Source organism: Lolium perenne, chromosome 7 (assembly GCF_019359855.2).
Source record: "Lolium perenne isolate Kyuss_39 chromosome 7, Kyuss_2.0, whole genome shotgun sequence".
Taxonomy (NCBI): Eukaryota; Viridiplantae; Streptophyta; class Magnoliopsida; order Poales; family Poaceae; genus Lolium; species Lolium perenne.
The window spans coordinates 172,546,181-172,561,534 of NC_067250.2; the positions used below are offsets into that span (position 1 = coordinate 172,546,181).

General features: G+C 42.7%; 1 protein-coding gene across 1 annotated transcript; it reads right to left on the reverse strand.

Annotated features, from left to right (window-relative positions):
- Positions 1-1,698: 1,698 nt before the first annotated feature.
- On the reverse strand, positions 1,699-8,527 carry LOC127301073 (thioredoxin domain-containing protein 9 homolog). The gene is made up of 4 exons (XM_051331288.2): positions 8,371-8,527; positions 8,015-8,287; positions 2,150-2,308; positions 1,699-2,067 (listed from the first exon to the last, which is right to left on the reverse strand). The coding sequence occupies exons 1-4, from the start codon at positions 8,389-8,391 to the stop codon at positions 1,885-1,887; spliced, it is 636 nt and encodes a 211-aa protein (XP_051187248.1). The 5' UTR covers positions 8,392-8,527; the 3' UTR covers positions 1,699-1,884.
- Positions 8,528-15,354: the final 6,827 nt, after the last annotated feature.

The window sequence follows — 15,354 nt, forward strand, 5'->3', positions numbered from 1 at the left end:
ATGATGAGCAGCACATGGGAAAATGAGTGAGCAGCTGAAAAGGTGCCACCAAGGACACCGAATCTATTGATGGGCAATTTAGCTGGCGCAGCCTTGTCGACGCATTTTATAGCCCTCAAGCGGGCGTCCGTTTACGTCGCGCCGTTGACGCTAAATGACCGTTTTTATCCGCGCATCCGTTTGCGTCTGGCGTGGCTCCAGCGGGGCGACGCATTTTATTACTTTTTTTTTCTTTTCTCCATTTAAACATAGTTCTAAATATTATATATTGGAACATGATTTTACACAAGCTAATACATACTTTGGAACATGGTTTACACAAACTAATACATAGTTTGAACCATAGTTGACACAAATAAAATATTTTAGAAAAAGAAAACCAGTTGTGTTGATTTTCGTATGTTCGCTGCCAAGAAAAAACACTCGAGGGCACACCCAGTCACCCAAACTGGAAAATCCAGCTGGTGACGGTGTCCCTGTTGGTTCTTCCGAGGAAGAACATCCAGAAACCTTCACTAGTGGCTTCAACTGGCCCGTAGCCATATTCGCTGCAAAGAAAGAACACTCTAAGTTCTAACTATCGGTATCCGAGCCGGATTCACCGGTGTGGTAGTGTATGCGGCACTCTGTGTCATCGAACATCTTGACGATCATCTCGCCATCACCCTCATAGAGGAAGGTGAGCTGGCAGCCGGGCTCGTGCTCGAGGTCGCGGGCGAACTTGTCCCACCCCATGTGCAGGTACATCTTGCCTTGCCCATCGAACAAGACCTCAACATTCCACCGGCAGAAGTTGCAGCTGGCCTCCCGTAGCTGCAACTGCGCTCCCTCGACGGCATCGACGAACTCGGCGAACTTGTCCTGGAGCCGCTTGATGCCGAGTGGATCATCATCGATGCGGAGGAGGAACTGGAAGCAGTGGTCCTCCTGCGAAAACGAGGAGGGCGCAGGCGACGGTGACCGTGGTGTCGTAGCTGCTCCACCACGGCGGCCCCTGCCCCGACCACGGCCGCGGGGGCGCCCAGGCCCGCGGCCTCGACCGCCTCGCTGGCCACCGGGTCCCGCCATGGACTTCCTCGCGGGTCTGGCTGCGTCGCAGGAAGAGCTAGGCGGCGCTACGGTGGAGTTTGTGGCGGCTAGGGTTTGCTTGGAGGAGTGGATGAGGAAGAAGAACGCGCGTCCTCTTTATATAGGCCGGAGGTAGGAGATGGCCGCGGGACACGTGCCGTCGCCATTAACTTCGTTGGCGGAGGTGGGCAACGACCGCTCGGCAGCTGAGGCATCGCCATTAACGTGGCGCAGACTGCCGAAGCGACGCAGCGGCGCCAGTCGCTGGCGCGCCTGAGAAGACGCATCAACGCAAGGTCGTTGTCAGGCGGGCCCGATGAAACGTTTGCTAGACGCGAGCGGACACTTTCCGCGTCCGTAGAGACGCATCTGAGACGCATATTTGGCCAGGTTTGCGTCGCCGCGGACGGTCCAGTCACTTTGCGTCGCCCCGCTGGATGAGGGCCCAGACGCATTTTCGGTCACAGCGGACACAAAGGTCGCTCAACATCCATTTGCGTCGCCTGCTGGAGATGCCCTTATTTATTGTACAGGCTGCAGGGTATATAAGGCACCGAAACAGTCTGCAATAGCACCACATGGTTGGATGTCTCTTCATATTTGAAAACCCTGCCACGGTAGTGTCCGAGATGGAAAGAAATATCATCACTCAAATAAACAAACTAGATACCATATGGTGTATGTATGTTGTTGCTGATACCATGTTTTATCTTCAGATTTCAACATGTACATAAATTCTTTCAAATTTGTCATCACTACACAAACTTCTCCTATTACTAGATCGGATAGCATAATCACGCCTTCAGTACAACAAAACTACTCAGAGTCTGATGAGTTGCCAGTATCTGATTGTCGAACGCTTCGTTTGCTGGTGGCAGTTTGCTTGGAAGGATTTCCAGATCCTTCTCCATCAAGGAAGATCACTTGAGCTTTTGCAATGCGTTCCTCCAGATCATCTGTGCTAAAGTCATCTTTACCACCGAGTTGATCAAATCCAACCTGGCAGTATCACAAATAACAGTTACACTTAATGGCATTTTTCACACTACTGAAGAATTAACTGTGAGAAGAGCAGTCTTACCACATAATCCTCAACCTTGGCATTCTTCACTAGAGCAAGAGTTGGGAGCACAACAATCCTTAGTTTTTCGGTCAAAAAGGGAGACTTTTCAGCATGAACTTTGATAAACCGTGTTTCTACATGCTGTTTCGCAAGAATTGACATGTGCTTGTCCATAACCTGCATCCCAAGAGAGGAGGGTGTAAGAAATGTTTTTGGACAACGCAAGATTTCACAAAATGTCACCATCCGTGCAAACAACCCACATGACAGATACATAGTAACTGCATCGAAAAAGAAAACAAATACAGCAGAGGAACAATAGCTTAGAAGTTATTGTGCCTTCTCAGCGTTTTCCTAATTCACAATGCCAAAGCACATAGCTGTGTGCTCAAGAAAAAAAAAAGAATGAAAAAAAAATGCTCTGAACTCATAAATGGGAAAGCACTGAATATGCAGTGCTATATATACTAGTGCTTGAGTTTCACACACTCATGTTTCATCAGAATATATTTAAAAAGTACGGACATTACAATTTACTATAGAGTAGAGACAACAGCCTGTACTCATGCACTATGTTGTCCGCTAGGTATTGCAACTGGCCACTAAAAGCAAAGAAGAAAGTGTCTAGCAACGATAAATCCAACGTTGCTGAGCAGTGGCGGGGTGCCGGTTGGTGGTCATGGAACTGACAATGTTGGCAAGGTTGCAGGTAGCAGCGCCGCCACCCTACCAATGCCAAATCGAGAAGGGTGCGATGGTGCTTCAGGACAGGGTATGGGCCAACTCACCCTCCGGTAACTTGTAGCTGATGGTCTGGTAGTCTTAACACTAGGAGCAGGTGCAGAAGACCTGCTCCTCCTTGCTCGTGGTGCTGGTGGTCCACAACATAAGCACTGCAATGACATGCCGGCGGTGGCCAAAGGATAGGGGCATCACGTCGACAAGCGGGCCTTGCACCGTCTCATTGCCCTCGACGAGGATGGCAGCATGGACAGCAGCACGTCACCATGCACCTGCCGCCGCGGAAAACAGGGACAAGTGCCTGTGGGCACACCGTCAGTGCCCGGGCAGAAAGGGACCCTGCGGCCGCCACAGTACAGGAGGGATAAGTAGTACAAGAAGACGGAGGGTCATTCTCTGTCGTTGCAGAAAACCCTCCGATGCCGAGGACAGGAAGCAGCTTGGCCTGTTGGCCATCCCTGTCGCTATCTAAACAGATCTGGCGACTTCTGTTCCCGCCCTTTCTAGGCATTTTATAGTGATGGTTCCTATTATGCCCACATTAAACTTGATGAGTATGTACTCCCTCCTTGCCATAATATAGTGTGCATTGGTTTCCGCGAAAGTCGAAATTCACTAACTTTGACCAAGTTTATTGAGATTATCTATGTCTACAATACCTAATGTATACTATATTAAAATAAACTATATGATGAATCTGACGGTATTGATTTGAGAATCTAAATGTTGCCATTTTTGGTATAAATTTGGTCAAAGTTTACAGGGTTTGACTTCGAAAAAATCTTATAGGCACTATATTTTGGCATAGAGGGAGTACATGATTAAATTGCAGATGGTGCTTGCATGAATTCCCAATGTACTATTATGAGGATTAGTATTGTATTTTGGTATCTTCTTGTGTCAAATCCTGAAATGGCATCTCAATGTGAACAGAGGGAGTACTATCAAATAAGTGTACATGCGGGTTTTTCAAGACAAATTATGAAGTGAAGTAAAAAAATGCATTGGGAAGATGCATCTCTCCTCTTTAATTATTTCACCTCCAATGAGCTAGGTGCACGTAAAAAAAAAGGAGAACATGTGCTCAATATTATTGGGTTTGATTTCCGTGCGATAAGAGAGAAGCAATTAAAGTGCATTGGGAAGATAGGAGTACACTCTTTTGTGGACAAAGTTTAGAGCTAGATGTCCACTTATTTGAGGACGGAGGGAGTATATGGTACATGTAGATCCACTGAATAGATAAGTTTTATCCAACAATTATGATCTTTACCTCTAGGACATCCCACATGCATTTTCACAAATACAAAGATAGGTCGCCCATGTCCATCAGCGGTGATGGTCACCGAATTTTGGATGCTGGCGGACACGCTAGGCATGAGGCCAAAGGGGAAAGAGGGGAGCTCCACCGGTAGAGACGGGAGTCACTAGAGAGACCGAGAAAGGGAAGTTCTTATGCCCTGTGCGTGGTGACTTGGTGAGGACCAGCACCGTGTTGTGCTGGCACGTGCTAAACTGTGATATTGTGACGCGTGTGTGATTGGTGTCTTTTTAATTACTATATACATTAAGAAAAAACAGTAATTATAATTAACTTGCATATACAATGATGATAAAACGATGACTGGGCACAAAATTAGAAGCCAAGATAAACTGTTGGATCAGCAGCACCGATCGCCAAATTTTGGATGCAGGCGGACACACTAGGATTAAGGCCAAAGTGCAAAGAGAGGAACTCCACCGATAGACACAGGATTCATGGGAGTCACTATGAGAGAGAGACCAAAAAGAGATGTGTGTGTGCCTTGCGTGGGGACTTGGTGAGGGCAGCAGGATTGTGATAGTGCTTACCCATGTGTGATTAGTGTCTTTTTAATTCATACTCATTGAGAAAAACAGTAACTATAATTAACTTGCATATCCATCATAATAAACTGATGACTGGACAAAAATTTGAAGCCAAAATAAACCTTAGCTCAAAAGATGAGAAACTTATGAAATACTTACTTATATACTTATTTTGTGCTTATAAATTCCAAGTGAGATGTGTCGTGTGCTCTGACCATATGTCGCGTACAATTTGTGAATGGTTAGCTCAGCCACGGCATTGTGTGCATACAACTGTGTTTATCTATTTAAGTTAACAAATACAAAAGATAAAAAAATGAAGAGAGCTCAGGATAAAGTTATGTCTTGCCTATTTTAGTCAATTAAATATCTAACATAGAATTTGAAGAGGAGCTCAGGAATCAGGACAGGGTGAAGATAACTTTTAATTTAAAGTAAAAATACATTTTTATTCCCATTAAAATAGTATCTTAAATAAATTAACTCGATATCTTCAATAATAGAGATAGATATATCTAAGTGTGAAATTTAACAAAATAATATGACTTCCAACTAATATTCGAAGATATACCTTATTTCTATTTATCTTGGCCGTAAAGAAGGGCTCGTAAAACAATATGACACTAGACATTTCTTGACTTACAACTACGCTAGCCCGCCAAGAGAAACAACTTGATCGGAACGAGTCATAGCAATCTGTTAATGTTTCGTATTCTAAGCTCAATATGAACGAAACATATACACTAGACAGACATAACAGTGATGTAGATTCCTAACTTTTCAAAAATTAACTGACAATTGTAATATTTTCAGGTCTTCCTAGAACAGATAGATGTATGAAATTACAGGCTTACAGCATCTACTCTAAGTGTGCATGATTCTTGTGTACTGTAAGTATTACCATTGGTGTCATCAGCGATAATCATAGTGTAGATATCAGCATGGAGCTTTTCAAAATGCAAAATATGCGGTACTTCCATTGATTATGGTGTGTATTCATACACGTGGGAAAATTAACATTTGATGTTACTGAAATAACTTGCAAGATGAAGCACCTCACAACACATGGACATCGCAAAACAGGTGTTGTCCTAGATAGTAGTCACGTAGAAAAACAGCATGCATGATTTGATCGACAATACCATGCAATACTCTGTTGCGATCCAGGTATCAAGCACAAGCAACTACCTAAACAATGGGTCCGAAGTTCATAGCTACTCCCTCCATCCTTAAGTATCTCACTTTTTTCAAAATATGGATGTATCTATAACTAAAATACATCTAGATAAGTCCGTATCTAGACAAAAGTGAGACACTTATTTTGGAATGGAGGTAATAATTAATAACTGTTGTGGTGCATTCTAGAAGCTGAACATCAAAGACCAAAGAAACATTGCTTCAACTAATGCTTTTATATCTGGTTCCTTCATTGCCAATCAGAATATGAAGGGGCAATATACAAGAAAATGCTGAGATTAACGGTCTGTGGACATCCACAAGTTTCTGGCAGAAGCTGATGGAATCCCTTCCCTTGCATCATTCAGTGCAATCAGTGCCTACTAGCTAGAAAACAAGTGCTTGCAGCTTACATGTACCACCCAACAAGCACAGGAAATAAAGGTAATGTTATTCATTAAAGCAAAAAGTGGAAGGCTCTAGGTACTGAAGTTCACCTATACATGCACAAATCTAATATAGATGAACTAGAGGAATGTGTTGGTGATGTTTGAAAAATGTAACCAGCATATAAGTAGATATAAGCAGCCAAATGGCATATCAGAGTGGTGGTGCCTAAGCTACATCAAGCTATCTTGATTTATAATGGTGCTCCAATCATAATAGTATAATAGCAATTGGTATCTAAGTGACATAAGTAAGAAATAGACCACCATAATTTTAAGCACTCACTTGCAAATTAATCTAACCTAACACCACAGGAACAACGAAACCCCTCAACATCTTCACATGCATAAAGCCTGCATGCATGTATAATATCAAGCCATATGCATACAATCACATATGAACCCTCATGCTAAAACAGTGTTGCGCTGGTGGTTGGCTACAAGGATGAGCGACAAGCAGTTAGAGATGTTGGTCTGGAGTGGAGCAGCGTCTTGGACACCATCACAACTGCCTTTCAAAATTAAAATACTGCGGTGGGTACAGCCAAGCTACACCAACAAGGCCAATGGATTTCCTTTGACCAACCACAGGAAGGCCATGGAATGAAAAAAATTAAGGGAAGTTGTGCTGTGTACTTTAACTCTTCAAGACTTAAGAGGGGCAGGAGTGTCAGTGCCAAAATTTTAGGGTTCCAATGGTAATTTGCATTGGTTATCAGTCCTCTCTCAACACCAAGGGCTCAATTATTTATGCATAGCACGATTTGAACGTAGTAGAGCTTAGGCCCTCAGGCATAACCTCTGATCACTTCAATGTGTGGGCCAACCATAAATCACTCTCTCCATTTGGAAATAGGTGACGTTTTGGACTTCTTTCTCTCGTTCAAGAATACACGATATAGTACAATTCCAAGGCATTTTTAGTGATAGTTACTAGTATGCCCACATTAAACTTAATGAGTATGTACATGATTAAATTGCAAATGGTGCCTGCATGAATCCCCAATGTACTATTATGAGACAAGTTTTTTTTTTGGTACCATCTTGTTGTGTGAAATCGTGAAACGACATCTAAATGTAAACAGAGGGAGTACTATGTATATGGTACTCTTAGATCCACCTAATAGATAAGTTTTATCCAACAATTATGATCTTCACCTCTAGGGCATCCTGCATGCATTTTCACACACACGGAGTATTAACCTCAAGAACTAATAATGAGACACTGTGCAACGTGAGTGGACAGGCCAAAAATCCTCTAAGTTTCATTTCATTCATAAAAGGCAAGTAATTTAAGTTGGAATGAGTGAAAGGTGCTCAGTGCGGGTATCCGTCAATAAATTGATGAATAGGATGTTGAATAGCATGGCTTGTGCAGTAGAAATGGAGCAACGGTCACTCGATAGTTGAGACCAAAGCATTAATCCCAACTCAAGATATCTCGATCTACGAAAAGTAGAGCACGCCCTAATCGGAAGATTCGAGCAGCATTGCAAACCGATGATAGTTTTCTACGAGATCCACATCTAAACACACCACCCATACAAGCCCTCGACGCAATTACTGGATTCCGTGTGCGACTCGGTCCAAGATCCAATCCGATCTTAACTTTTTTTTTTTTTGAACGAGACGAAACGAAGAGAAAAGATGGATGCCAAGGAAGCGCGCGCACCTTGCAGGGCCAGTTGTCGCGGTAGAAATGGCACACGAGGCGCTCGCTGGCCTTGGCGGCGGAGAAGAACTCCTTCTCGGGGACCTCGGTGTACTCGCCGTGGCCCAGGGCGCGCCACTTGGCGCGGCGCTCGGCGGCGCGGCGCATCTGCAGCATCCGGCGCTCGCGCAGCGCCTCGATGTCGTCCGGGTCGAGGCGTTCGAGCGCGGCGATCTGCTCGTCTAGCTTGTCCTCGACCGCCTTGGCCGCCGACAGGACATGTTGCTCCAAGATCTGCGGCCGTCCGGGCACGCCAAATCAGAGAGAGGAGCTGGGGAAGCGAGCCGAGCACGATAGGACCGAGATGGGGCAATTACCTGGCTGACAACGCCGTCCATGGCGGCGGCGGGTGGCTGGAGACCGAGATCGGGGAAATGAGGAGACAGCTTGGGAGTGAAGAGGTAGGCGCGGCGGGGTGGGTGTTTTGCTTCGGCTGAACGAAGCCTCCGGGTTTTGTCAGGCTACCGTGAGTGCCGGGCCGGGCCGGGCCTGGCCGGGTGCTCAAGCTCAAGCTTGCCGAATCTCACGGCTACAAAGTGCGTTTTTTATGCACCGACCACGTCGGCCGCTACGAAGCCCCATACACTCTGGTAGGATCATCGGTTTGGCCCATTTTCATTTTTCATTTTAAGTTTCCTTTTTTCTATTTATTTTTATTTTCATTTTTATTTCTAGATTCGAAAATGCTAAATTTTGAAAAATGTTAGAATTTGAAGAAAAAATAAAAAAATGTACAAGTTTATGAAAAAAATTCAAATTCAAAAAATGGTCACCTTCAAAAATTGCTCAAATTCAAAAAATGTTTGGATTAAAAAAATTCAAGTTTCAAAAATGTTCAAATTTGAAAATTTGTTCATATTCAAAAAGTTACCAAATTGAAAAAAACCAAATGTTGAAAAAACTTTAGATTTTTGAAAAAAAAAATATAGAAATGTTCAAATTTAAAAAAACGCAAATAGAAAAGAAAAAAAGAAAAAACATAAAAGAAAAAATGGAAAAAGAAAAAGAAAAAGAAAAAAAGAAAGAAAGAAAAACCGAAAAGGACAAAAAAAGGGGCGGCTCAACACCCCAGCCTTGGGTGTGTGGTGACCCTCCCTTAAGAAGTGAGCTAAAAGCCTAAAATGGATGGCAACCCCTATACATCGCCTGTTGCGGCGCCGGAGCCTCGCACGTCACACCCTGGTGTTGATCTTGAAGAGATCGATCAATAAAACCTCGCCGTGAGCAACCTAGAAATCTGATATCACATGATACGAGGATACAACCTGATCCTCGGGGAGTTTGCCCGATCTTTCACAGCGAGACAACATGGTAGTAGATACTCCCAATCACGCGTGGAACGCAATCTGAAGTAGATGGACGAATCCAGCAAGCAACATATCGATGAACGACACGCCTCAAACCCTAGCTTTGATAATCCTTGATGAACAGAAGAACCCTCGCAATAATCTTTATTGGAAACAGATAAACGGCATTGTTGTCCCCGGAGGGATACTAAACCACGAGCACAAGCGATAGTACTTAGACTAAACTTCAATCGTATGCTAACCCTAACCCTAGCCGCACCATCTCCTTATATGAGGGGTGGTGGCCGGCCAACCTATGGGCTTTCCTAGTTCGACTCGGATGGGCCCAAGTCAAATAGACACAACTTAATAAAAACCTTAATTGGCCCACAACATGACCTGGCTAATAAAACCTACAATAGAATGAATGACACAACCTTAGACTTAATTATTACATAGCGTAGGTCGTCCTAGTGTGTCAAACCTAAATCCTCGATTCCATATCGCCTAGCTTGATGGAGTCCTGAAACTGGGATTCACCTCATCCTTCATGCCTGTATCATAGAGGTGAGGATGACCAACCGAACTTAGGGTGAGGGTGGGGGTCAAGCACTCTAGCCAGTGAAGGTGGCGGCTCGGGAAGGGAGGGGTAGCAAGGTGGTGCAGTAGCGACATCGGTTGCAGGTAGTGGGAGACGGCGGGTCGACGAGGAGGAGAAGATGAAGACGAGAATGTGTTGCGGAAGAAGAAATGACGATCCATCATGGGCCCGGCCTAGTAACTCACTCCTTCTAGCGACATGAGCATTGTGCAGCACTCAAGGCGGCGTATATGAGGTTCCAAATGGTCCTATGGGGAGAACCAGATGAAAATCCTATACACCGCTCTGTGCTATGCTAACGGCTCGCGCCCCACAGAGAGATTTGGTCGTGGGCCAGGTCCATTTGTTCAAGATTGTTCAACGTTCTCCGATGCGATAGCTGCGAGGTGAGTTGTGTCCAATTTTTTCCAGATACAGTTAATTCTTAGCAGTTTTTATGGTTTCCTGTCAGGGTTTTGTTGTTTTTCGGGAAATTCACTTTTGAAAAAAGTTCATTTTGGAAGAAAACTCATTTTCAAAAAAGTGTTAAATTTTAAAAAGTATTAAGCTTTGTTGGTTTTCTATCTATTTTTGGTTTCCCCTTGTTTTATGGATTTTTATGTGGGTTTTGTCGATTTTTGAAAAAATATTGATTAAAAGAAACGCTCAATTTCCAAAATATTCAGATTTAAAAAATGTTCATGTTCATAGAAAGTTTATATCTTGAAAATGTTTATTTTTTAAAATAAGAATATTAGAAAAAATCAGATTTTAAAAGTAGTTTTAGATTTTAGAAAACCTAAGAAGAAATGGAAAAGTAAAAGAAATGAAACATTAGAGAAAATGGAAAAGAAAAAATAAAGAGGGAGTACATTTTTAGGCCCAACCCAAGTTACCCAACAGAGCTTCCGCACGGGTCTCACGGGTGTGCCACACCTCACACACGCTGCTTTGAACGATGTATAGGAGCTCCTAGAACTAGGCCTAGTTGAGTTCAACGCGTTTGGTATGATATCAATGCCTACTAAAGGTGGAAGGTGGGTTGGGGTCCACAAAGGAAAGCAATGTCATGGTTGGGTCTTCTTCTTCCTCACCTTGTGTTTCGTCCACTGAGTCCCTCATGATCCACAAGTATAGGGGATCGCAACAGTCTTCGAGAGAAGTAAAACCCATTTTATTGATTCGACACAAGGGGAGCCAAAGAATATTTGTAAGCCTTAACAGCGGAGTTGTCAATTCAGCTGCACCTGGAAACAGACTTGCTCGCAATAGTTTATCAGTAGCAACAGTTTTATAGCAGTAGCAGTAGTGAAATATAAGCAGCAATGTAATAAAGACAGCAGTAGTGATTATAGTAAACAGCAGGATTAAAATACTGTAGGCATAGGGATGGATGAACGGGCGGTGCATGGATAAGATAACTCATGTAATAATCAAGACAAGGCATTTGCAGATAATAATAAAACAGTATCCAAGTACTAAATAACCATAGGCATGTGTTCCGTATATAGTCGTACGTGCTCGCAATGAGAAACTTGCACAACATCTTTTGTCCTACCAGCCGGTGGCAGCCGGGCCTCTAGGGAAACTACTGGTAATTAAGGTACTCCTTTTAATAGAGTACCGGAGCAAAGCATTAACATTCCGTGAACACATGTGATCCTCACATCACAGCCTTCCCCTCCGGTTATCCCAATTTCTGTCACTTTGGGGCCTCGGGTTCCGGACAGCAATATGTGTATACAACTTGCAGGTAAGATCATAAAACAATGAATATCATCATGAATCAATAACATGTTCAGATATGAAATCATGGCACTCGGGCCCTAGTGACAAGCATTAAGCATAACAAGTTGCAACAATATCATAAAAGTACCAACAACGGATACTAGGCATCATGCCCTAACAATCTTATGGCTATTACATGAACAATCTCATCCAATCCCTACCATCCCCTTCAACCTACAGTAGGGATTTATTCACACATGGATGGAGGAAGCATGGATGGTTGATGGAGAGGCGTCGGTGGCAATGATGGCGATGATCTCCTCCAATTCCCCGTCCCGGCAGGGTGCCCGAACGGAGTTTCTGATCCCGAAATAGAGTTTTCGATGGCGGCGGAGTTCTGGATGTCTTCTGGCAAATTGGTCGAACCCCCGTGCGTTTTTAGGTCAAGGGCTTTAAGTAGTCCAGAGGGGAGCGTCGGGGGCTGGCCGAGGCGGCGTCCCCATATGGCGCCGTGGCCCAGGGGCCCACCGCGCCGCCATGTGGTGTGCGCACCTCGTGGCCCCCCTCCGTCTCGTCTTTTGGCTCCGTAGGTCTTCTGTGAAAATAGGCCCATTGCAATTATTTCCGTGGATTTTCCTGAAAGTTGATTTTCTGCACAAAAATAAGACACCAGGGCAATTCTGCTGAAAACAGCGTTAGTCCGTGTTAGTTGTATCCAAAATACACAAATTAGAGGCAAAACAATAGCAAAAGTGTTTGGGAAAGTAGATACGTTTTGGACGTATCAACTCCCCCCAAGCTTAGCTTATTGCTTGTCCTCAAGCAATTCTGTTAACAACTGAGTGCGATAAAAGAACTTTCAGGAACACATTTGCTCATATGATGTAAATATTCTCATTGTATGGACGAGTACTTAGGCAATTCATGATAAGATAAATGCAAATAAAGTCATCTAATAGTTATGTCAATCATGAAAAAGATACCAATAGACCAATAATAAGCATCATGAAACATATCTATCAGCAGGATTGCAATGCTCATAAAAAGATATGATAAAGTGGTATCTCGCTTGCCCGTATTTGTACAGCAAAACATAAATGCCCAGGCACCTCTGAAATTCATGGGAAGACTAGAAGTAAAGATTATCAAAGATAAAAGCATCAAAGTTATACCACAGTTAACCATATTCCAGGACAAACATATTACCCTAAGAATGACAAGTATGCTCTCAAGAAGGTGCTCAAAGAAAGGATGGTGACTCAACATAAAAGTAAAAGATTGACCCTTCGCAGAGGGAAGAAGGGATTAACATGTGCTAGAGCTTTTCATTTTTAAAACAGAAGTAAAATTGTTTTGAGAGGTGTTTGTTGTTGTCAACGAATGGTAGTGGGCATTCTAACTACCTTGTCAACCAGACTTTCAAGAGTGGCTCCCATGAAGGACGTTATCTCTACCAGCAAGGTAGATCATCCCTCTTCTCTTTTGTTTACACATGTATTTTAGTTTCATTATGGATGACACTCCCCCCAACCTTTGCTTTGACAAGCCATGGCTAACCGAATCCTCGGGTGCCTTCCAACATTCACATACCATGGAGGAGTGTCTATATGCAAATTAAGTTGCTTACTGATAAATCAGGGCAAAACATGTGAAGAGAATTATTAATGAAAGTTAATTAATTGGGGCTGGGCACCCCGTTGCCAGCTCTTTTTGCAAAATTATTGGATAAGCGGATGTATATGCCACTAGTCCATTGGTGAAAGTCTATCAGGAGTAAATGACAAAGTTGAAAGATAAAACACCACATACTTCCTCATGAGCTATAAAACATTGACACAAATTAAGAAGTACTTTGAATGTTTTAAAGATAGCACATGAAAATTTACTTGGAATGGTTTGAAATGCCATGCATAGGTATTTATGGTGAACACTCTGGAATAACTTGGTTTTCAGGGGTTTGGAAGCACGAGCAGCATTCCCGCTCAGTACAAGTGAAGGCTATCAATAGAATGAGAAGCGGCAATCAAGAGAGCAATAACCGTCACAATCATGCTTGCGACAAAATAAAATTAATGGAGGCATAAAAGTGATACATGAACTCTGAAGCAAAGTAAATCATCGAGGCTTAATTGAATTTTTTTTCAGTCATATGCATGCGTGAGCATGTGCCAAGTCAATTCAAATGAATTATTCAGAGGAGGATACCACAATGTCATACCTATCTATGAATAAAACAATGCAAGCAAATATTTATGACATGCTACTCATTATTAATAATTGGAGCTAAACATGAGAGATCATGAACTACTAGACTTTCATTAAATGACATATACCTCACATGAACCAACTAAGCATGCTCACATGGATGAGTATATGTACAAAAATGAAAACAAATAGAGTTTATACCAGCCTCTCACCACGGTCGAGTTGTCGTAGATCGTCATTATTGCCTTTCACTTGTGTGGCTCGAATAATATGAAATGAAAACCAAGCTCCAACCACCGGAGACCGTTGAACTCCATAATAAACTTTACAAAACCGAAGAAGAACAACAAATATTTTTGGTGTTTTCGAATTGGAAACAAGAACGAAAGTAAAATCTTTTTGGATTTTCTCATAGCAAACCAACGATAGTAAATAAAGCAAAATAGGAACAAGAAACCAAATAAACAAATGATAAAGAGAAACAACAGAATTATTTTTGGTATTTTTGTGTTTTAGAAAAGAAACAAAGCAAAAACAAGAGAATGAAAACTCGAAAAGTGGCAGAAATCTTCCAAATCTTCCAAAACTCGAAAAGTAATTATTTTGTTCGAAAATCTTCTGTTGTTCAACTCGAAAAGTTCTCAACTAATGAAAGTTAGATAATAACCTGGGGAACATGCACAAAAATTGGCTGCTCAAAATAACGTTCTGGCTATTTATAGGAATTTTTTTAGTATCAGTCCAGAATCTGTTTTTTAGACATCACTTCCCCAAATATCATCTTCCTCATATTAGAGGCAACCATCGGCACACAAATGAAATAAAAAGGTAAAATTAAAGGTTACTACAGTAGTAACAACCTTCAAAAACTAAAATAAGAACCTACTGAAATAAAAATAACCGAAAGAGAAACAACCAAAAGAAACGAAACAAGTATATACAAATGACCGGCAATTGTAATATGCAATGAATGAGTGATGTCGGCATACCTCCCCCCAAGTTTAGGCTTTTGGCCTAAGTGGAGATCAATCCCATGGTGCCCATGAGGTGGCACCTCCGTAATATGATGAAGGAGGATCCTGTCCTTGGTACAAGCTGGAGGGCGCACCAGGATACGTGACAGTGTACCCGTCGGAGGGCTCGGCGTCCTCGGAGTCGTGCTGCTGGTGAAAGCCAAGTATCCTCATCTGCTCATCCACCTCCTCCTTGGAGCGCGACCATGGCCTCCTGCGAACACTGAACAAATCGGCCTGCGACAAAGGGATTTCCCTCTCATCCCCGTCAATAAACAACATTCTATAGACAATATTTTCTAAATTAGAGTTAGTTGTGACAAATTGGTGACCATTCATAGCAGCAATATCAAGCTTAATAGGAATTAATTTCTCATCGTTAGGATCTACAGAAAGACCTAGATATGCAACAATACATGAAGTAACAATTCCTCCATAAATAGATCCCTTACTAGGCAAGCGACGAGCAATGAGAGCACCAAGATGATA

What these genes read in the sequence shown, in the direction of transcription:
- LOC127301073 (XM_051331288.2), bottom strand. Translation starts at nt 8,391, where the DNA reads ATGGACGGCGTTGTCAGCCAG. An exon ending in TGGACGGCGTTGTCAGCCAG is followed by an intron (nt 8,288 to 8,370) that starts GTAATTGCCCCA and finishes GGACGGCCGCAG; the next exon opens with ATCTTGGAGCAACATGTCCT. An exon ending in CCAAGGTTGAGGATTATGTG is followed by an intron (nt 2,068 to 2,149) that starts GTAAGACTGCTC and finishes TGATACTGCCAG; the next exon opens with GTTGGATTTGATCAACTCGG.